At 37.9% G+C, this 25,224-nt stretch overlaps 1 protein-coding gene across 1 annotated transcript in view; it reads left to right on the top strand.

Moving 5' to 3' along the window:
• The window catches only part of ENKUR (enkurin, TRPC channel interacting protein), a 40,138-nt gene extending 17,119 nt beyond the window's left edge, over positions 1-23,019 (top strand). The window contains exons 3-5 of the mRNA XM_004380529.2: positions 1,448-1,671; positions 17,583-17,729; positions 22,768-23,019. Of these exons, the coding sequence (XP_004380586.1) occupies positions 1,448-1,671; positions 17,583-17,729; positions 22,768-22,941 (545 nt within the window). The 3' untranslated portion in view covers positions 22,942-23,019. The remainder of the gene's footprint in view (positions 1-1,447; positions 1,672-17,582; positions 17,730-22,767) is intronic.
• Positions 23,020-25,224: the final 2,205 nt, after the last annotated feature.

Raw genomic sequence — 25,224 nt, forward strand, 5'->3', positions numbered from 1 at the left:
AAATGTTGTGGGGTTGTTAACCAATGTCATAAAACAGCATGTGTGTTACTGTTACATGAGAAACTATCTGTTATGTAAGCCTTCACCTGAAGTACAATAAAATAAAAAAAATTAAAAAAAAGTTACACCATAGCTGGGCTTGAGATGTTGCATTATTTCCTTGGTGCCAGAAGACAAAAAAAGACAGACTCATTATTACCTTAAAACACCAGGAAAACGTTAGCTAGGATGGGGAAAGCTACTTCCATGAATACATGTAACAGATCCCTTTTCATCCATTCTTCATTTTCCTGATAGCCTTCTTTTCTGATATTCATGCTCTTTACCCACAAGGAACATCTACAGAATTTGTAAGGCCCAGTGCAGATTGAAAATTTGAGACTCCTTAATCAAAAATTATTAAGCATTTCAAGACAGCAAAAGCAGAATATTAAACCAAGTATGGGGCGCTTCTAAGCATGGGACCCTTTACTACTTACTACATAGGCCACACACTCAGGAAATGGGCTCTGTCTACCACTCATTCATGAAGTCTCCTACTTTACATCTCTTTATAGTCCTAATTTAGGAGCCTGGTGGCACAATGGTTAAGTGCTAGGCTGCTGCAGAAAACGTTGGCAGTTTGAACCCACCCAGAGGCTCCGCAGGAGAAAGATCTGGCAACCTGCTCCTGTAGATTACAGCCTAGAAAACTGTGTCACATGGGGTTGCTGTGAGTTGGAAATTGATTCAACAGCACCTAAGAACAACAAATTGAGATCTGGGAGAGCGAGAGTTCACACTTAAGCCAAAAGTCAACCTGGTAGTTCTTTCTCCAACTGGTAGTAACTTGTATTTTTCATCTCTTGGAAAAAAAAGACAAGACAAGGTTTAGATTCAGAGAAATCTTTCCCATTCATCACAGATTGTCTCTAGGGTTTAGAACTATTCCTATAATTGTTTGCAAATAAAGTCACATGACTAGGAAATAAAGATGGTAAGGGATGCAGTGCTGGAGATGGGGCTTCTTTGGACAGTCCGAGATATACTTCAAGATGCTTGCACCATCAAAAAGAAAGTCTATTTTATGGGCACTTTATCACTCTCCACTCTTTATTTTTATACCACAGTCTCTACTTCTACTTTCTCTAAACTTACTTAAATAGGAAAGCTGAACATATGTTGGTGAAATATTTATAATATTTTTTAAAACTATTAATAATATATTTGTAGCATATGATTTGGGTTGCTCATCCTTTCCCCTTAGATTTTAATACTCTTCTTCTGTGTTATCTTTCAACATATTAATTATGTTTTTTCATTTATGATTACTGACTGTTTACCTTAAACACTTAAATATAGTAGTGAAACTCAAATAGATTATGATAATATATCTGAATATAGTAAATAGTACTGAGTAGCAATTTTTATAATTGTAGTATTACCAATGAATTGTTATGCTTAACAGAAAAAAAGTTTGAATGGAATGAGCCCAGAAAGCCTCCTGTGCCACTGAGGAGTGAACATCCTGTCATGGGAATACAAAGTGGAAAAAATTTTATAAATACAAATGCAGCTGATGTCATTATGGGAGTGGCTAAAAAGCCTAAACCAATTTATGTTGACAAGAGAACTGGAGACAAGCATGATCTTGAATCTTCAGGACTCGTTCCAAAGTTCATCAATAAAAAGGTAACCTTGTGATATATTAATGACAGATCTAAGATTCGAATAATGAAAATAAGGTGTTGATAAATATGGATTGAATCGTATCCCCTTAAATATGTGTCATCTTAGCTAGGCCATGATTCCCAGTATTGTGTGGTTGTCCTCCATTTTGTGATCTGATATAATTATCCTCCATTTTGTGATGTGTTATCAATCCTGTTTGTTAATGAGGCAGGATTGGTGTGGAGTGTATCCTGAGTCACCACCTTACAAGAAGGTGTGACTTGAGTAAGGGGTGACTCAAGTCACACCCATACTTAAGTCACCACCCTTGCTTGTCTCACACCTTTTATCTTGCAAGAGATAAAAGGAGAAGTGAACAGAGGGAGGGACCTCACTACAATCAAGAAAGAAGAGCTGGGAGCGGAGCATATCCTTTGGACCCAAGGTCCCTGCACTGAGAACCTCCTAGACCCAGGGGAAGACTGATGCCAACACACATGGAGATCTCCAAGGAACACCAGGCCCACAGATGTTGAAAGGAGACAAGGACCTTCCTCCAGAGCCAGTAGAAAGAGAAAGCCTTCCCCTGCAGCCAGCACTCTGAATTCGGACTTCTAGCCTCCTAAACTGTGAGAAAATAAATTTCTGTTTGTTAAAGCCACCCACTTGTGGTATTTCTGTTAAAGCAGCACTAGATAACTAAGACAGCATTTGGTACTGAGAAGTAGGGGGTGCTGCTCTAACAGATACCTAAAATGTGAAAGCAGTTTTGTAAAGCCATCTACTTGTAGTATTTCTGTCATAGCAGCACTAGATAATGAAGACAATAATGATTGTCTATCTTATCATTAATGGTGTTCTCACTGGACAGTTATCTAGATAGCCTATTCACATTCCTCTGCAATCTATGTTTGGTCCAAATCTAATGTAATGAAATGGAGTGGCCATTATATGTAGCTCAGCAGATGAAAGGGAGAATTGTCCTCCTTAATTTCATTATTATTATCTTTATCATTCTCTAAAAGATATTTCTGGTGAGGTAGAAATGTTACTACAAGCACAGTCACTACTGTAAATCTAAAAAGAATAACCTCTCGGAAGATCCCCTGATTTAGTCATTAGGTTGTAGTAACTTGATAGCAAAAATGAGAGAAATGAACAGGAATACAAGTTTGGAGCCATCCATCCCCATCCAAAGAAAAAAAAAACCCGTTGCTGTTGAGTCGATTCCGACTCATAGCAACCATGTAGGACAGAGTAGAACTGCCCCACAGGGTTTCCAAGGGGCGACTGGTGGATTCGAACTGCCGACCTTTTGGTTAGCAGCCGTAGCCTGTAACCACTCATCCTCATCCGTGCAGTATAAATAATTTGCATCACTATTTCAACTTGAATATATCCATTTATTTTTAATTTGGGGTAAAGCAGGCTTTGAAAGGACCGTACAATAATCTGGTCCTTTCGGGCGTTAAAGAAAATTGGGTCCTCATTTCTGTCTGAAAAGATGTTTATCAGATAGGCATATGATTTCACTGGGGGAAATTATAGAAGCACGGGTTAAATGGTTTGAATACAGAGGTTCTTTAAAAGCAAAAAAAGGCTTACCAAAGAAAACTTATATAAATTCTATTTCATTTCGTGTACTTATTGAGCTTTAAAATGCTTGAAACACATATAGTAAAATATGAATGCAAAATCATAAATAATAATAATAAATAAGTTATGACAAGAAAGAAAGGAAGAAATAATGGAAGGAAGGGAGGAATGAAAGAAAAAAGCAGAGAGAAAAGAAAGAAGAAATTGCAATAGTAATGTATAAGGGATTTGGATTGAGGTAAATGATCATCTACCATGATAGATCCAATCCCTGTTCAAAATCAGCACAGGAACCCCAAGACTAAGATCACCTGTGGAAGAATTTTAGCAGGAATTTAAGAAATGGCAGTATATGCTAATAAAGTTACATCATGCTTCTCCAGAGAATATTCCCTGCTTCTGTGGCCCTTGGAGGCTGCTCATAGTACTTTTCTCATAGGGTGGGGAAAAGTAGAAATTTCACTCTTCTGGACCTTTACAGTACCTCCTAACCATTATTTCTCTACTATCATGTATCTTTTGATTATCACACCCCACGCTCTGCCCCTCCTCCTGGCTGCCCTCTGCCTATCTGGCCACTTCAATACATTTTCTGTCTAACAGAAAATTTGGGAATATCTATCTCAGATACAGAAAAATATTAGGTTAGTCTACCGATGCTTGTTTACTAAGCTACTGAAACACTTTTCTAGGTACCTATTGTCCTCTTGATGTTGCTGACTAATCAATCAAGACTCGAAAGACTTAATTTACTTTTCACTTATCTGAGTTAAGTTTTAAAAATCTATTATTGGTAAGTGAGATAGTAAATACTTTAAGGATGATGCCATTTAAAAAAAAACGAGTGAACCTCACGTTTTTTTTCCAAATAAAATGTTATATGCCCGTTTATGCCATGAGAAGCAATTTCTAAAAATAAACTGAAGTATGATGATCACATGAGGTGTGTAGCAATAGTAATAAGACATAACCTCAGATCCTACCTCTGCCACTTACTAGCTCTGTGATCTTTAACAAATCATTGGATTTATCACAGGGTTGTAGTGAGGATTAAATGATATAAAACATATTAAGCCCTTGATAGAATACATGGCACCTAAAAAGTTCAATAAAGAGTGTGTATAATACAATTATTATAATATTCACTTATTACTATTGCAAGTATACATGAGCCCTCAATGATCCAACACATAGGAATATTCCAGACCCCTGAAGCTTTTACCCATTTGTGAAATCGTTTGTTTTTCCCTAAAATATATTGTACCATTCCCTTTTTTAGACATCGTATGCCAAACATAAGTTAATCTTTCACTGATGACTCAGAACCATCATTATGCATATCAGTTATTGAACTGAGCTGTAAGAAGGTGATGCCCTCAGTGGTTACGGAAGTGCATTGGATTGTTAACCCCTGTACCAACTGACTGGAATACTGTGCTTTATAGTTTATTTGTATAGTGTCTTGCAATTTTCTAGAACACATTTGTATCTAGGATTTCTAGCCCTTGTTTCAGCCAGGATGGGCTAGGTTATGCTGTGGTAACCAATAACCCCAATATTTCAGTAACTTAAAGCAACAAAGTTTTATTGTTTGCTTGTGCTGTATGTCCATTAATGGGTGTTAGACACTGTGCTTCCTGTTGTCCTTACTCCAGGACCATGGCAACCCAAAAATGTTACCAGTCAACATAGCAGAGAGGAAAAGAATGTGGCAAATCATCCACTAGTTCTTAAGGCTTCTACCAAGAAGTGACAGAGTTCACCCCTAGTCACATGGGAAGTATTGTCCTGTCAAGTTTCTAGAAGGAGAAGGACCAGAATATTTGTGGGCAGCTTTAATGACTGACATATCTCTCAACTACTGCCTTCTCAGAGAGACCTTCCTTGACCTCCGTATTTATCTAAAATAACTCCTATCATCCTCTTTCCCCTTACTGTCCTTTATTTTGCTTCAGTTCACTTATTATTTATGTTATTGTATAGTCTATTTTTGGTTAAGTCTGTATCTCCACAGAAGGCAAACTCCATGAGGACAGAAACTTTGCCTTTCTTATTCATTATTATACCTATCACCAAGTACATTCTCAAATAATTTTTTGAAGAATGAACAATGAGTAGTTCCATTTCTTTAGACAGTAATATCAACAGATTCATTATTATGAAAGAATCACTGCCAATAGCATTGTTATCAGTCCTTGTAAGCAGCCTAGGAGCCTAAAAATGTACTTTGCATTTCCAAAAACAACATCATGTCCCAAGTCAACTTTCTCTTAAAGCTGATGTGCTTGGTATCTTTTAAGGCTTTGTTTTTATAAAGGTCTTGGAAGCGTTTGTCTTATTTAACTAAACCACGCAAAAGAGGTGTCTTAGTTATCTAGTGCTGCTATAACAGAAATACCATGAGTGGGTGGCTTTAACAAACAGAAATTTATTCTCTCACAGTTTAGAGGGCTAGAAGTCTGAATTCAGGCTGCCAGCTCCAGGGGAAGGCTTTCTCTCCCTGGTGGCTCTGGGGAAAAGTCCTTACCATCAATCTTCCCCTGGTCTAGGAGTGTCTCAGCCCAGGGAGCCCAGGTCCAAAGGACACACTCCATTACTGACGCTTCTTTCTTGGTGGCATGAGGTCCCACTCCTCTCTCCTCAATTATCTCTTCTGTATCTCAGATTAATTCAAGATACATCCTAATCCTGTAGATTGAATCCTTCCTCATTAACATAACTACCACTAATGCTGCCTCATTAACATCATAGAGGTTAGGATTTACAACACATAGGATAATCACATCAGATCACAAAATACTGGACAACCACAGGATACTGGGAATCATGGCCTATCAAAGTTTATACACGTTTTGGGAGGACATGATTCAATCCATAACGAAAGGCCTTATGAATTCAAGGTATTTCAAGGATAAACACTAAGTTCCTAAAATAAATAAAGAAAACCAACTTGTTGTTAGGTGCAGTCAAGTTGGTTCCAACTCGTAGTGACCCTATGTACAACAGAACAAAACACTGCACAGTCCTGCACCATCCTTACAATGGTTGTTATCTTTGAGCAGATTGTTGCAACCACCGTGTCAATCCATTTTGTCAAAGGTCTTCCTCTTTTTTGCTGACCCTCAACTTTACCAAGCATGTTGTCCTTCTCCAGGGACTGGTTCCTCCTGATAACATATCCAAAGTGAGACGAAGTCTCACCATCCTCGCTTCCAAGGAGCATCCTGGCTGTACTTCTTTCAAGACAGACTTGTTCATTCTTCTGTCAATCCATATTCTTTGCCAACACCATAATTAAAAGGTGTCAATTCTTCTTTGGTCTTCTTTATTCTTTGTCCAGCTTTCACATGTATATGAGGCAATTGAAAATACCATGACCTGAGCCAGGTGCACCATAGTCCTCAAAGTGACATCTTTGCTTTGTAGCACTTTAAAGAGGTCTTTTGCAGCAGATTTGCCCAATGCAGTGGGTCATTTAATTTCTTGACTGTTGCTTCTATGGTGTTGATTGTGCATCCAAGTAAAATGAAATTGTTGACAACTTCAGTCTTTTCTCCCTTTATCATAATGTTGCTTACTTGCCCAGTTGTGAGGATTTTTGTTTTCTTTATGTTGAGGTGTAATCCATACTGAAGGTTGTAGTCTTCGTCCTCATCAGTAAGTGCTTTACGTCCTCCTTGCTTTCAGTAAGCAAGGCTGTATCATCTGCATAATGCAGGTTGTTAATGAGTCTTCCTCCAATCCTGATGCCACATTCTTCATCATATAGTCCAACTTCTCAGATTGTTACCTCAGCATACAGATTGAATAAGTACAGTGAAAGGATACAACCTTGATGCACACCTTTCTTAATTTTAAACCACGCAGTATCCACTTGCTGTGTTCAAACAACTGCCACTTGGTCTATGTACAGGTTCTGCATGAGCACAATTAAGTGTTTTGGAATTCCCATTCTTTGCACTGTTATCCAGAATTTGTTATGATCCACACAGTCGAATATTTTGCATAGTCAATAAAACACAGGAAACGTCTTTCTGGTATTCTTCGCTTTCAGCCAAGATCCATCTGACATCAGCAATGATATCCCTCATTCCACACCTTCTTCTGAATCTGGCTTCAATTTCTGGCAGTTCCCTGTCGATTTACTGCTTCAACCGCTTTTGAAAAATCTTCAGCAAAATTTTACTTGTCATATCAATGATATTGTTCGATAATTTCTGCATTCTGTTGAGTCATCTTTCTTTGGAATGGCACACATATGGATCTCTTCTAGTCAGTTGGCCAGGTAGCTGTCTTCCAAATTTCTTTGTACAGATGAGTGAGCACTTCCAGTGCTGCATCCATTTGTTGAAACATATCAACTGGTATTTGTCAATTCTTGTGGCCTTCTTAAGCCAATGCCTTCAGTGCAGCTTGGACTTCTTCCTGGGTTCCTGAGCATATGCTACTTCTGGAAATAGTTGGCTGTAGACCAATTCTTTTTGGTATAGTGACTCTGTGTATTCCTTCCATCAGCTTTTGATGCTTCCTGCATTGTTCAATATTTTGCCCATAGAATCCTTCAAAATTGCAACTCAAGGCTTGAATTTTTTCTGCAGTTCTTTCAGCTTGAGCGGTGCTGAGGGTGTTCTTCCCTTTTGGTTTTCTAACTCCAGGTTTTTTCATATTCCATTATAACATTTACTTTGTCTTCTTGAGCTGCCCATTGAAATCTTCTGTTCAGCTCCTTTACTTCGTTTCTTCCTTTCGCTTAGCTACTCTATGTTCTATAACAAGTTGAACCATGCTGTCCCTCCACAGCAAAGATCTGAAAAACTAAGTAAAACAGAGACAAACATCAGTCCTGGAACCCTAAGCATCAAATGAAGAGACAAACAACTCAGCCAAGCACCGAATGGAATAAGAGACTGACAAAGAAGAGAGAGCAAGGAGAGATATGAGCGGAGGTCCCCTGTCAGCTAACACAGCATGGATTTGCCATCTTGGACTCCTGTTGGAGATCAGCAGACAAGAAGCATGGGAAAGCAGCTTCACGGAGGTCCCAGCAGGACACAAAGTACCTGGTAACGAGAAATATATGCTTTCCAACCCCCCATACTTCCCCCCACTCGGCCTCTGCTGCTTCCTAGCTGGCAGTGGTCACTCAGCCAGCTGAGAGGTGCTGGCTCCATGCCACACAGATTCACCCCGCCCACACCAGCCAGCTCCTGCAGTGCCATTTCTTTGTTGCTGGTGACGCTGTTTTCGGCTTCTTTTGGGTTCTTCCCTGCCTCTCACCCCCTCCCCCTCCTTTCTCTTGAACACCTGGTTCCCTGTGCCACCTTTGCTTCTTGTTGACAGGCTGTGAAGCACTGCTCGGCTGGAGAAATTCATTTCTCAGTTTCTTGTCTCTTTCTACTTACCTTCTTTTCCTGTCTCTTGAATACCTGGCGCTGTGGGCCATCTCCACCCCTTATAGCCAGGCTGTACTGCGTGACTTGGGAGCCACTTTCCTGGTCTGTGCAGCCACACTGGTGGGATCACTGGGGGCATTTTTTTAATTTTTTTTTTATTTTTTATTTTTTCCTTTTTGTTTTTTTTCATTTCTCAGTTTCTCGTCTCTCCGCTCCAATGGTAGGCCACCTCAGCACTTTTTATTTTTGGCTCCTGTTTCTCTCTCCTCTCTTCTTTTTCATACCCAACCTAGCTCTGCACATACCAACTTCCCTTCTCCCCTCCCTCCTGGCTGTCTGCAGGGTGTACAACATCACACTCCCGAGCAGCACAGGCACGGCCTACTGGAACCTCCCCTACACTGACCCCTGGCCTACCTTGTCAGCCCCAGTACATGCCATAAACAACCCATCCCAGCCCCTCCCCTTCAGCTGGACCTGCCCTGCTTCACCATAGCTGAGTGACTAGGCCTTCCCATTGAGCAAGGAGGTGAAAAGTATCATGCCCACAGACGAACAAACAACAAAGAATGCACCGCCTGCCTGCTCAGACATAACCAAGTAAAATAAAAAAGCAGGAAAAAACAACTCGACAATCAATAAATGAAGAAAATAACTACTGAATGTCCTGAAGAAAGCAGATGATATCAAAACATAAACAACAGGACAGAAAGGTTCCAGTAGGCATCCAAAATAAAACACCAGATGACTTTCCAATTGAAGAAAAGGCACTGGAACTACCTGATAGGGAAAATCTCTAATATTCAGAGCTGTCCAAAAGTTGAAGCAAAAATGAGGAAAACATAGACAAATTCATGGAAAATACCAAAAAAATGGAAGAATTCAGGAAAATAATACGGAAACAAAATGTCAAAATAGACTCACAACTAGAAATCATACAGAAACAACAATGAGAAATCCGAGAGATAAACAACAAGATTTCAGAAATGAACAGTGTCATAGAAAGGCTGAAGAGCAGGTTTGAAACAATGGAAGACAGGATCAGCGAAATCGAAGACAAATACTTGGATATAAATTTGTTTGAGGAAAAATAAGAAAAAAGAATAAAGAAACCCTGAGAATGATGTGGGATACAATTGAAAGCAAAAATTTGTGGCTGATTGGATTTCCAGAACACGGGGAGAAAACAGAAAACACAGAGAGGTTCACTGAAGAATTGCTGAGAGAAAACTTCCCTAATATAACTAAAGATGAAAAGCTGACCATCCAAGAAGCTCAATAAACCCCATACAGGATAGACCCCAAAAGAAAATCACCAAGACATATCATAATCACACTCCCTACTACCAAAGACAAAGAAAGAATCCTGAGAGCAGCTCAAGAAAAATGGAAAGTCACATGCAGAGGGGAAACAATAAGACTAAACTCTGATTATTCAGCTGAAACCATGCAGGCAAGAAGGCAATGGGATGACATATGTAAAACCGTGAAAGAAAAAAGTTGCCAAACAAGAATTTATTCTGAAAAACTCTCATTCAAATATGATGGTAAAATTAGGACATTTCCAGATAAACAGAAATTAAGGGAATATTAAGCCAAACAAAACTTACAAGAATTATTAAAGGGAGTCCTTTGGTTTGAGAACAAACAACATCAGACGACAGCCTGAATCTAGGATACAAGATCGCACCACCCAGATACCAACCTAGGAAATGAACTCTCAAGGACTATCCAAAACCATAAGATTTACAACAGGGAACCAGAGAGGTTAATCCATAAATGACAACAATGTCAGAACAATAAAAGAGGGAATACAGGATGTAGGTATGGAACTTTCTAATGGATAGGAAGGCAAGGTGATACCAAGTAATAGACTGATTCAATTCTAGGAAAATAAGGGTAAATTTCAAGGTAACCACAAAGAAAGTTAACAAACCTACTCATCAAAATAAAGAGGAAAAACATAAAGTCTCAGTAAAAACAAAATCTACAAAAACAAAAGAAGTGAAAAAAAATCCACTAACACCACTAACAAAAGGAATTCAGCACAGGAGAGTAAGAGGAGCAAAGAAAATGTCAGCACCACAAAAAAAAAAAACACTACAAAATGACAGCAATAAACACAAACCTATCAATAATTCTACTGAACGCAAATGGCCTAAATGCCCCCATAAAGATACAGAAAGTAACAGAATGGATTAAAAAACAGGATACATCAATATACTGTCTACAGGAGACAAACCGTAGAAACGAAGACGTAAGTTTATTAAAAATCAAAGGATGGCAGAAAATATATCAAGGAAACAGCTACAAAAAAAAAAGCAGGAGTGGCAATACTAATCTGAGATAAAATAGACTTTAAAATAAAATCCACCATAAAAGACAAACAAGGGCACTATATAATGATTAAAGGGATGGTCTATCATAAAGAATAACCATAATAAATATATACGCAGCCAATGACATGGCTCCAAAATACAGAAACTAACAGCATTGAAAAGAGAAACTGACAGTTCAGCAATAATAGGACACTTCAGCACACCACTCTCAGTAAAGAACAGAACATCTAGAGAGAAACTCAACAAAGATACAGAAGATCTAAAGGCCACAGTCAGAAGAGTTGACCTCATAGACATATATAGAACACTCCACCCAACAGCTGCGAAGTACACATTCTTTTCCAATGCACACAGAATGTTCTCCAGAATAAACCGCATCTTAGGCCACACAGCAACCCTCAACAAAATCCAAAACATTGAGATAATACAAAGTATTTTCTCTATTCACAGTGCCATCAAAATAGAAATTAACAACAGGAAGAGCAAGGAAGAAAAAATCAAATACATGAAAACTGAATAATACCCTTCTTAAAAACCATTGCATAATAGAAGAAATCAAAGATGGAATAAAAAAATTCCTAGAATCAAGGGAGAATGAAAACACATCATGCCAAAACCTTTGGGACACAGCAAAGGCAGTCCTCAGAGGTCAATTTATAACAACAGATGCACACATCAAAAAAGAAGAAAGGGACAAAATCAAAACATTAGCTGCACAATTCAAACAAATAGAAAGAGAACAGCAAAAGAAGCCCACACCACCAGAAGAAAGGAAATAATGAAGATCTGAGTAGAAATAAATGAAATAGAGAATAGAAAAACAATAGAATCAACAAAACCAAAAGTTCTTTGAAAGGATCAACAAAATTGACAAACCACTGGCCAAATTGACAAAAGAAAAACAGGAGAGGATACAAATAACCCAAATAAGGAATGAAATGGGGGACATTACAACAGACACAACTGAAATAAAAAGAATCATAACAAAGTATTATGAAAAACTATACTCCAACAAATTTGAAAACCCAGAGGAAATAAATTTCTAGAAACACACTACCTACCCATACTAACACAAAATGATGTTGAAAATCTGAGCAGACCTATAACAAGAAGAGATTGAAAACTAATAAAAAAGACTCCCAACAAAAAAAAAGCCCTGGCCCAGATGGCTTCACAGAATTCTACCATTCAGAGAAGAGCTTACACCAGTACTACTCAAACTATTTCAGAACATAGAAAAGGAAGGGATACTTTTGAATTCATTCTATGAAGCCAGCATAACCCTAATACAAAAACCAGGCAAAGACGCCACAAAAAAAGCAAATTACAGACCAATAGCTCTCATGAATATAGATGTAAAAATTGTCAACAAAATTCTAGCCAGTAGAATTCAGCATCGTATCAAAACAATAATACACCACGACCAAGTAGGATTCATACGAGGCATGCAAGGATGGTTCAACATTAGAAAATCGGTCAAGTAATCCACCATGTAAGTAAATTAAAAGAGTCACATAATCATCTCAATCGATGCAGAAAAGGCATTTGGCAAAGTCCAACACCCGTTCCTGATAAAAACTCAATAAAATAGGTATAGAAGGGAAATTCCTCAACATAATAAAGGGCATCTATACAAAACCAACAGCCAACATCATTCTTAATGGAGAGAAGCTGAAAACATTCCCCTTGAGAATAGGAACAAGACAAGGTTGCCCGTTATCTCCACTCCTATATTAACAATGTGCTGGAAGTCCTAGCTAGAGCAATAAGGCAAGAGAAAGAAATAAAGGGCATCTGTCATAGATTGAATTATGTCCCCCCAATAATGTGTGTATCAGTTTGGCTGGGCCATGATTCCTGGTATTGTGTGATTTTCCTGTATATTGTAAATCCTCCCTCTATGATGTTAATGAGGAAGAATGGGTGGCAGTTGTGTTGGTGAGGGAGGATTCAGTCTGCAAGACTGGAATGTGTCTTGAGGTAATCTACTGAGATATAAAAGAGAGAAGCCAGCAGAGAGACAAGGGGATCTCCTACCAGCAAGAAAGCAGTGCTGGGAGCAGAGGGCGTCCTTTGGACCTCGGGTCCCTGTGTGGAGAATCTCCTAGTCCAGGGGAAGTTTGATGAGAAGGCCAACCGAAAGAGAAAGCCTTCCCCTGGAACAGACGCCCTGAATTTGGACTTTTAGCCTACTTTCTGTGAAGAAATAAATTTCTCTTTGTTAAAGCCATCCACTTGTAGTATTTCTGTTACAGCAACACTAGATAACTAAGACAGAATTCAAATTGTTAAGGAAGAAGTAAAATTGTCCCTTTTGTGGATGATATACTATACATAGAAAACCCAAAAGACTTCAAAAGAAAACTACTGGAACTAATAGAAAGATTCAGCAGAGTAGCAGGATGCAAGATAAAATCAGTTGGATTCCTATACACCAATAAAGAGAATGACAAAAAGGAAATCAGGAAAACAATACCATTTATAATAGCCCCTAAAAAAATAAAATACTTAGGAACAAATCTAACCAGAGATGTAAAAGAACTGTACCAAGAAAACTACAAAACACTACTGCAAGAAACCAAAAGAGATCTACATAAATGGAAAAACATACCATGCTCATGGATAGGTGGACTTAACATTGTGAAAATGTTTAAGTTCTATCCAAAGCAATCTACAAATATAATACAATCCCAATCCAAATACCAACAACATTCATTCAAGAGATGGAAAAACTAATCATTAACTTTATATGGAAGGGGAAGAGGCCCTGGATAGGTAAAGCACTATTGAAGAAGAAGAATAAAGTAGGAGGACTTGCACTACCTGACCTCAGAACCTGCTAAACAGCTATGGTAGTCAAAACATCCTGGTACTGGTACAGCGACAGACACATTGACCAATGGAAAAAAATTGAGAGCTCAGATGTAAACCCATTCACCTACGGTCACCTGATCTTCCACAAGGGCCCAAAGTCCATCAAATGGGGAAAAGACAGTCTTTTTAACAAATAGTGCTAGCAAAACTGGATGTCCATCAGCCAAAAATGAAACAGGACCCATACCTCACACCATACACAAAAACTAACTCAAAATGGATCAAAGACATAAATATAAAACCAAAAACTATAAAGATCATAGAATAAAAAATAGAATCAATGCTAGAGTCCCTAATACACAGCAGTAACAGGATACAAACCATAACTAACAACACACAAACTCCAGAAGATAAGCTAGGTTACTGAGGTCTTCTGAAAATTAAATACTTATGCTTACCAAAAGAGTAAAAAGAGAACCTGCAGACTGGCAAAAAATTTTTGACCATGACAAATCTGACAAAGGTCTAAGGAAAATCCAATACCGCTACAAAAAAAGACAAATAATCCAGTTGAAAAATCGGCAGAGGAAATGAACAGATGCTTCACCAAAGAAGACATTCAAGTGGCTAACAGACACATGAGGAAATGCTCATGGTCACTAGCCATTAGAGAAATGCAAATCAAAATCACAATGAGATACCATCTCACCCCAGCGTTACTGGCACGAATCAAGAAAAAAAGAAAATAACAAATGTTGGAGAGGCTATGGGGAGATTGGCACTCTTATGCACTGCTAGTGGGAATGCAAAATGATACAACCACTTTGGAAAACAATATGGCACTTCCTTAAAAAGCTAGAAATAGAAATACTATATGATCCAGTAACCCCACTCCTAGGAATATGTCTAGAGAAATAAGAGCTGTCACACGAATAGACATAGAAACAGCCATGTTCATTGATTGCAGCATTGTTCACAATAGCAAAAAAATGGAAACAACCTAGATGCCTATCAACAGATGAATGGATAAACAAACTATGGTACATACACACAATGGAGTACCACACAAAGATAAAGAACAATGATGAATCTGCGAAGCATCTCGCAACATGGATAATCTGGATGGCATTATGCTGAGTGAAATAGTTCAATCACAAAAAGACAAATATTGTATGAGACCACTACTATAAAAACTATTGACAAGGTTTACACACAAAAAGAAACAATCTTTCATGGTTATGAGGAAGGGGAGGGGTGGGGTTGGAAAAACACTAAATAGACAATACATAAGTGGTAACTTTGGTGAAGGGTAAGACAGTACACAATACTGAGGAAGCCAGCACAACTTGTACAAGGCAAGGTCATGGAAGTTCCATAGACACATCCAAACTCCCTAAGGGACCGAATTGCTGGAGGCTGCAGGGACCATGGTCTTGGGAAACATCTAGCTCAATTGGCATAACATAGTTTATGTAGAAAATGTTCTACATTCCACTTTGCTGAGTAGCATCTGGGATCTTAAAAGTCTGTGAGCAGCCATGTAAGATACTCCACTGGTCTCACCCGTTCGGGAGCAGGGAGAAGGAAGAAAACTAAAGACACAAAGGAAAGATTAGTCCAAAGGACTAATGGACCACAACTACCATGGCCTCCACCAGTTTGAGTCCAGTACAACTAGATGGTGCCCAGCTACTACCACTGACTAATCTGACAGGGATCACAATAGAGGGTCCCGGACAGAGCTTGAGAATAATGTAGAGCAAAATTCTAACTCACGTAAAAAGAGCAGAGTTCCTGGCCTGACAGAGACTGGACAAACCCCTAGAGTATGGCCCCCAGATACCCTTTTAGCTCAGTAATGAAGTCACTCCTGAGGTTCAGCCTTCAGCCAAAGATTAGACAGATCCATAAAACAAAATGAGACTAAAGAGGGACACCAGCCCAGGGGCAAGGACTAGAAGGCAGGAGGGGACAGGAAAGCTGGTAATAGGGAACCCAAGGTCTAGAAGGGAGAGTGTTGACATGGCGTGGGGTTGTTAACCAATGTCATAAAACAATATATGTACTAATTGTTTAATGACAAACTAATTTGTAAACCTTCATCTAAAGTAAAAAAAAAAAAAAAAACAAGTTTCAGAGTCTCTTCTGACATTCATTTTGGTCCTTTCTTTTTTGTCTTTTTAATGACCTTTTGTTTTCTTCATGTATGATGTCCCTGATGTCATACCACCACTGATCTGGTCTTCACTTGTTAGTGTTCAATGTGTCAAATTTATTTTAAGATGGTCTACAAATTCAGGTGGGATATACTCAATGTTGTACTTTGGCTCTCGTGGACTTGTTTTTAATTTTCTTCATCTTCAGCTTGAGCTTGCAAATGAGCAGCTGATGGTCTGTTCCACAGTCGGCCCTTGGCCTTGTTCTGACTGATGATATTCAGCTTTTCCATTGTCTCTTCCCACAGATGTAGTAGATTTGATTCCTGTTTATTTCCTTTGGTGAGATTCAAGTGCATAGTCATCATTTACATTGTGGAAAAAAGCTATTTTGCAATGAAGTCATTGGTCTTGCAAAATTCTATTATGTGATCTCTGATGTCATTTCTATCACCAAGGCCATATTTTCCAACTACCGAGATCATTCTTGTTTCCAACTTTTGCATTCCAATCTCCAGTAATTATCAATGCATCTTGATTGCATGTTTGATTAATTTCAGACTGCAGAAATTGGTAAAAATCTTCAATTTCCTTATCATCAAAAGCCAACTACTAAGTATAAAACAAAACAAAACCCAAATCCATTGCGGTCTAATTAATTCCAACTCATGGTGACCCTCTAGGACAGAGTAGAACTTTCCCACAGGGTTTCCAAGGCAGACTGCCACATCTTTCTTCTGCTGGTGGCTGGTGGGTTCAAATTGTTGACTTTCTGGTTAGCAGCTGAGAGCTTAACCACTGAGCCACCAGGGTTCCTTACTGCGGTTAAAGTAAGGGCCAGATTCATCATCCAGGAACAGGTACTGGACAACATTCAGAAAAGAAGGAAGAAAACAAATGACCTCAATGACACCTCAGATTGTTTTAATAGACCAGAATCAACTAGTTCCCAGTGAGGAAAAATTACTTGTGTCAATTTGCAGGGTTTTGAGTAAAGCCTTTAAATCAGTATCTTAGTTATACAGTGCTGCTGTAATAGAAATACCAGAAGTGGATGGCTTTAACAGAGAGAAGTTTATTCTCTCACAGTCTAGGAGGCTAGAAGTCCTAATTCAGTGTGCCAGCTCCAGGGGATGGGTTTCTTTCTCTGCCAGCTCTGGAGGAAGTTCCTTGTCATCAGTCTTCCAGGTCAAGAAGCTGCTAAGCTCAGGGACCTCAGGTCCAAAGGAAGTGCTATATTCTCCTGGCTCTTGTTTCTTGGTGGTAAGAGATCCTCCTGTGTCTCTACTGGCTTCTCTCTTTTATTTCTCAAAAGAGATTGAACTTTAGACACCACCTAATCTTGTAGATTGAGTCCTGCCTCATTAATATAACTGCCTGTAATCCTGCCTCATTAACATCATAGAGGTAAGATTTACAACACACAGGAAAATCACATCAGATGACAAAATGGTGGACAATCACACAATACTGGGAATCACAGCCTAGCCAAACTGACGCATTTTGGGGGACACAATTCAATCCATGACAATCGGTAAGGGTTTTTTTCCTCACATTCGTAGATTAGTTTATATACATATATAAGATTGCATTCAAGATACTGACTTTTTTTTTTTACTGAAAAATCCTTACAGGATTATGGTGTCACACCTGAATATATATGTAAGCGAAATGAGGAAATAAAGAAAGCCCAAGAAGAATATGATAATTATGTCCAGGAAAACCTTAGAAAGGCATCTATGAAAAAGCTGTCTGATGAAGAAAGGGAGGCGGTTCTGCAGGTGTGTGTTCTGTAATTTATATTCATCTGTAACTCTTTGGAACATCTCTAAACTGTATACCACTCCCCTTTATTATTAAAGCCGGTGCTTTGATTTTGAAATCAGACCAGTCTCCTTTGGTTATGGTGACAAACTACACGCAGCAAATCTGACTCTTTAGGGAGAGGAAAGAGTTGTACTTCGGGATTCACTGAACAACATTTTATGTCAGTTTGGTGAGATTCTATTATTTCCTGAAGTGCTGTAAGGAAGCCTACCTCTCCTACAAGATTCATGCATGTGTAGGGCAAAAACCGTTTTTATTTTTATTCTCTTACCCCTATATTTTGAAAAAATGTATCCATAAATTGGTTATTTTTCACTAGATGGAGCTCTAGAATAATTGAATCTGTCCCTAGACCAACTTTTTCTTTTTCTTTTTTCACTATAACGCAAATGTTCAAATTTTAGAGTAACTAGGTGTTAAGTTTTATGTGTATTTTCCTTCTTTCAAATAAATAAAATAGATTTTAAAAGATACTTACATTTGAGCTTTTGATGCAAGACTTTTATCTGAAGCATCTAAAATATTAGAAGATGTGAGCAGGGTTGCTGCTCCAGCATCATATTTAGAGAGTGTTTATTAAGCAAGCACGTATACTATTCTATAGTTTATATAAAGAGCTATCTCTTCCAGAGGTGAAAATAGTACTTTACCCTTTGTTTTGGTATTTAATAAGCTTTCTACAAAGCCATTTCTAGGGTCCTTTTAAAAACAGAAAAAACTAATTTTATTGTATTAATTTCTGTTAAAAAATGGATTCATATGCTGTTATAAATGCTTAACATTTTATCAATGTCATCATAATCATCAATAAATGTCTATTAAATGCATAGTTATGCCAAGCCCTGAGGATATTTAAAAAGGCATCAGATACAACTTCTGCTGTAGAGAATATTGTAATTTAATTGATGAAAAGTGATATGTATGTGTTGTTGTTGTTGGGTGCCATAGAGACGATTCTGACTCATAGAGACCCCATGTGACAGGGTACAACTGCCCAGTGGGGTTTTCTAGGCTGTAATCTTTACAGAGCAGATCGCCAGCTCTTTCTCCTGTGGAGCCACTGGGTGAGTTGAACTGCCAACCTTTATGTTAGCAGCCAAGCACTTAACCATTGTGTAACCTGGGCTCATTTATATACGTACATATGCACATGTAAATGTATGTATATGTAAATGTGTGTGTGTGCACACGTGTAAGTTTTATGAGGATTCCAAGGCATGAATCTCCACTGCAGGATGGGGATCTTTAGCTGGGCATTAAAGCGCCAAGTAGGAGGGGATCCCATACAGCAGTAGTGGCCTAAGGATAAGGACTGTGTCTCTTTGTTGACATCTGTATTCCTGATACCTAACACAGTGCCCAGTATAAACATAGGTGCTCAAAAATGATGTGCGAGAAGGAAAAGAGGAATACAGGCAGGCAGGAAGGCTGGCAGTCACAGAGATGGGAATTTCATTGGCATTTTCAGGGAGCACTAGCTGGTCAGTGAGGCTGAAGGAGAGCATCATAAAGGGAGGGTGACCCCTAACAGAGACGGAACATGTTAACACAGCACTCTGAATGTAATGTCTAAGTCTTCAGTGACTTACAACTGATTGTGGCTTATTCCGTTTTTAGCTAATTAACTCAATTCCCTAATTAATTAGAGGAAGGTACTGATCTTGACCCATTCATTTTCATTCATATTCATTCTTGCTCTCTCCATCCCTCCTGCACCCTCCTTTGGATTCTACCATTTTCAGAAAGTATATGAATTTGTGAAAGCCAGATTTTTATATCTAAATGATGCTGAAGAATAGAGAAAAATGGAAGAACTTCCCTCAGGAGGAAAGGGCTCCTCCCTCATATACCTCTTTGGCTGTAGTTGACAATTAGCCATGAGCTTCCTAATGTGGTCACTACAGGGTTTCATTGCATACCCTTTGATGCAACCATAGCACACATCTTCCATTGGATGCCTTATTGGCTGGGGAGTATAGTTGCCATAACAACAAAGCCACTAGCTATACTCCTGACAAGCCCTGAACCATGCTTCCCTCCCTGGTAATGAGTTGCAGTTCTATGACAACACGGTTGTCTGCCCCCAAGCTGGCCACATTCTGTTCATTCTTCATAAAATAACTCATTATATCTGGAAGGCATCATCTGGTCTAATGATTCCAAACCCCTTATTTACAGACAAGGATATAAAATGTAAAGATGTTCAGTAGGCTCATTTGTTCCTTCACCCAATTCAGTCATTTATCATACATATAATATATTCCACACTCTGTACCCAGCCCTGAGAATACTGTAGTAAGCAAAACAAATATGGCCCTTATTGTCAGTGAACTTAGTTTGCTTTAAATTTGCTCTTGGTCACAAAATTATCAAGTATCTGAATAGAGACTACAACTCACACCTACCAATTCCCAGGCCAGTGTTTTCCCCACTACGTTATACACACCTGCATAAGAGGTTAACAGAGAGAAGCTGTACCCCTCAGGGATCCAGCAGGAAAGAGAAGGTATGCTCAACTGGGATTTTGAAGAGAATTTCATGAAGGAAATCTTTACAGAAGTGAAGCAGAGTTAAGGGAACTAGCAGGGAACACTGAGGCACCCATGGACTAAGGACAACAGGAATCCACCAGCTTGAAGGGCAGGGTTATAATAGTGTTACCAGAGCCCTGGGAGAGCTGGAGCCTGGAAGAAGGGCTAATTAACTCAATTCCCTAATTCATTAGATAGAGGGTACTGGTCTTGACCCATTCGTTCTAACTCATATTCACTCATTTTCTCCCCCCTCCCCACACCACACTCTGACAGGTGTTGTAGTCACGGAGGGATGCAACCAGACCTAGAGTCCAGGCTGGGCCAAGGAACCAGGGGAAGAAATGCCCCAATCTGTCTCCTACCACAAGTGCCTCCATTGGCTGAACTCAGTCAGAGGTCAGAGGGCAAAGGAGCCAGGGCAGTGCAGCCCACAAGAATCAGCCCCCAGCCCCCACCCCAAGGCACAGAGCAGGGAAAGAAGGTGGAGAATGGGGTGGGGGGGTGCAACAGGAGCATAGAACTCAAAGCACCTCCTACTTATTTTATGACTACTTCTCCTTATTTGAATTTTTTCCAAAATGAGTAATGTCATTTCAGCATTAAAACAGAAGAGAAAAAAATTATGAAATAAAAATAAGGGAAAATTGCTATTGCTGCAATGGATAAAAGATTTTCAGATGAAATAACCAAAAAGGAAAAAGAAAAGTCTCAAAAGCCTGAAGGTGGTTATTTCAATATAATATGGAATATTAGTTATATTTAGTTTCCATTCCCTAGCTGTTAACTTTGATCCAAGCATTATTGCACACACTGGAAGATAAAAGCAAACTCTCCCTCAGAAGAGAATACAGAGAAAAAGTGTAGTTGCTGTGACCACAGTGATGTGGAAATAACACCCAACTAGCTATGAAAAACCTTTGATATTTGGAAGTGTATAAATACGTAGATTTCCTCTATGCAATAGGCACCCCTGTGGAACACTGCAGAAGCGTATTTCACATTTCGTAAAAAAAGAAAGACTGTGGAAAAATAGAATTCTTTTGAGGACTTCTTTTTGGAATACATCTCATACACTTTTAAGAATGTGTTACACAATTTTACCTACCTGACTCCCTGTTCTTTCTTTCTTTCTTTCTTTTTTTTTTAACTTGGATGTCTTTTCTATCCACATTTTCCCTTTCCGAATCTTTGATATACTCTCACTCAATGAGAAGTCAAAATTTGTTGCCCTTTCCCCCAACCAACCTATCCTTACAGTATGCCCTATCCTGTGATCATTTTTACCGAAGTATGGAAATAAACCATTAAAGATTTTATTGCTCTTGAAAAGTTTCTACAAGATTAAATTTGTACCACAAGGGCTTATATGAAGGCATTATTATGTAAGACACTTCTAATCCTCTCCTAAATATAAATGCTTTGACCACCATTTCTAAGGACCATGTTTTCAAAGCAATATTTTAAATTGCACTTGCATTTTTGCTTTCTGTGTTGGTATAAATAAAATGAGGCACGTACCCATAGTGAATTATAAAAGGTGCTAATATATACAATTTCATTGCATAAGTTCAATTAGTAGTTTAAGACCATTTTGGCAATGGGGCCCCTAGTGTACTGTGATAAGAAATGGTAACTATGCAGAGATGGAAATGACCTTATTGCTCCTAAGAGATCCCTAATTTTGTTGTTTTTTTTTTTAAAGAGATCTCTAATTTTGAATGTGTTGATTTCTGATAATGTAAAGCATTAACTAGACTACTGAATTAGCATATATATTATATTTATTATATATATATATTATATATTATATTTAATGGAATTTCAATCATTTCTAGAATAAATAAATGGGAAGTATATATCCCTCAACTATATGGAGGAAGAGTTCTTACTAATATATTAAAAAGATGCATAAAGATCATTATCTTATAACACTGAATTTTGACATTTTGAGTAACTCCATTGCGCCAGATATAAGAAGTATGGCCATGCAAGTCAATCACTCTTTTAATGTGATTTCTCTGTTGAAGAATAATGATTTAAAAAGAAAATTTTACAGAAAAAAAGTAGAGTTCTTATAAGAAAGCATTTTTTGTTCAAAAATGTTTTTATTTGGGGACATCAATTCTAACTTGTTGTTTTAACCAAAGCATTTGCTATGAGCTTAGTTTCTTACTACTCATAACTCTGCAAATTTGTATTGGATGGTAAAAACAAGTACAGTAACATTAAAAACAGAGCAAATAAATACTCCCAGTGGGAGCTAAGCACACAATCAAGGACAGAGTTTGGCCTCTGCACGGTATTTTTTGTTACTTCGGCCAAGTACTTGATAAATACATATTATTTGTAAAAGTTATTTTTGTCAGTTTTCTTTACCTACGTACATTTTCCTTTACCAGTATGGTTTTACTTATGTTTGCAGTATACTTTAGTATTCAGTTTTCTTTACCATTTATAGGGGCTGAAAAAGAATTGGGAAGAGGTGCATAAAGAGTTTCAGTCCCTCTCGGTGTTCATAGATTCCATACCGAAGAAGATTCGCAAGCAGAAGTTAGAAGAAGAAATGAAGCAACTGGAACATGACATTGGTGTAATTGAAAAGCATAAAATTATTTATATTGCTAATAAGTAATAATAGATTGTTAAAGTATAGTAATTTTAATATAGAAAAAACATCAAAAACATAAAAATGGAACTAAAATTTTTTAAAGAGGAAAATCCTATGAAGAGAGTGAAAATAGTCTTAAGATAATCAGAATGCTTAGGCAATGTTTAAAGAGTAATGTGAATTATTCACTTATATAAGAGAAAATTTTGTTTCTACCAGTGTCAGATTTTCCAAGTATAAACCAATTAAAGTTTGGTGTACTGTGTCCCAGCTCCATAGTGTAATTCATTATTATTATGGACTTGTTTCACATAAACATTAATTTCTGGGCCCTAAAAAATAAAGTCGGTATTCATAACTTCAAAATTTTTCTCTACCACATGATACAAGGATCACAGCATTAACAACTGTTGAGTGTTTTGAGTTAGAAATAGTGGCATATGCCTTCTTACCACTGTAGAGTATTTTCTACATATTGATTCATGTCTCCACACATTTAATAGCATATATACTCCACAGCCTATGTCATCTGCAGCTATTCCCAACTGTAAATATTGTCAGCATCCATATTACTATTAATGCTGAAAGGTTTACATTTGGAGGAAGAAAAATTAAGAAGATAACAGAAAATTAAGAAGTCAACTTATAAAATGCATCACTGAAGATAAACAGAACAGTCTCCTTCTTGATGTATCAATTTTTTAAAACTTTGCTATTCTATGACTTTTATTTCATAATTCACTATATGTATTTTGTTAAAATGGAATGTTAGTTTTTTGGTCTTTTCTATTTATCTATTTGTGAATTCTAGTCTCTATTTGTAAGATTATGTGATTTATTAAGCAATCAGTATACATAAGTAGAGCTGTCTTCAACTCAGAATAAGAAGCAAAAGTCTATAAATATCCAAGAGGGAAAAGATTCTTTTATGAAATTTTAAGTTAGAGAAATTCAGTAAAATATCAGGGCAATAACAATTGCTGCTGCTTACACTGATGTTTATAATATAGACAACATAGAATCAAATAGAAATCCTTCTCAAGCTCTTTCTTAATTAAACACAGAATTTGGGTGCACTGCAGAAAAGTTTGCTTTAGTTAATTAGAGAAATATTCTTACATAGAAATATTTTTGAAAACTCACATTAAACTTTTCTCATATCTCTTTATGAGCATCACTTCTTTATTCCTATATTACCTTAGGGCAGATATAAAATAAAGGATAGTATATGATACATTCTCACTTATCCAGAATGGTTGGTTGCTTTTTAGGGTAGGCTAACAGCTGTAACAATAAACCCCTAAATGTATAATTACTCGAACATAATAAAAACTCATTTCTAGCACACATGCAATACAGTGCTGTGAACAGGTCAGCAGGGCAGCCCTTTTCCACACAGTCATTTAGGGACCCAAACTTATGGACAGGGTAGATTCTTTCATCCAGAGTTGGGGAGTGCCATGGTGCCATGCACAGGCCAGGCCTAGAACTGGTGCACATCATTTCTGCCTGCATTCTCTAAATAAGCAGTATTAGTTGCTACAACTAAACCCATTGCCATCAAGTTGATTCTGACTCATGGCAACCCCATGTGTTAGAGTAGAACTTTGCTTCATAGGGTTTTCTTAGCTGTAATCTTTACAGAAGCAAATGACCAGATTTTTCTTTTGCAGTGCTTCTGGGTGGGTTTGAACTGCCAACCTTTAGGTTAGAGGTCGAGTGCAAATAGTTTCTTGATAAAATAAAGGTAAGTGTCTCATTTATATCACCGAGGGCTAGGGGTGTACTCTGTTTCACATAGTCACGCAGGGACCCGATCCCCTTTTGCCTAGTGGCTCTGCTGATATATCCAGTCTTGTCTGCCACAGCTAAGAATAAGATTCTAGGTTAATATTTTATTTGTGAGATGATTCCTATCCATACTAATTTTTAAATAATTCAAAATCAGTAGTGATTTAAAAACTTCTGATTATTTCAGACTTACGGTTGTTGTGTTTGAGGTCATAAATGGGAGTTGTCTTAAATGTTAAAATGATAACTTTGTGATTTTAACATAGGGTTTTTCTTTTGCTTTCTATAAATGTCTACTAAAGAATCCAGACTGTTCTCTATGGTGCACGGTGTTGTACTAGATAAATTTTATTACTTTTCTCACCCACAGCCTTCTTATAGAAACTTTCTCATCCATAGTTCCTGGGAGGCTAGCCCTAGCAAGGTAATTCCAACCTTGAATAGCTCTGGTGTAACCTCCCCCCATACACATACACACACATCTTGGTCATCCTTTCAATCAGAAGAGGGGCAGAC

Source organism: Trichechus manatus, unplaced genomic scaffold (assembly GCF_000243295.1).
Source record: "Trichechus manatus latirostris isolate Lorelei unplaced genomic scaffold, TriManLat1.0 scaffold00075, whole genome shotgun sequence".
NCBI classification, from domain to species: Eukaryota; Metazoa; Chordata; class Mammalia; order Sirenia; family Trichechidae; genus Trichechus; species Trichechus manatus.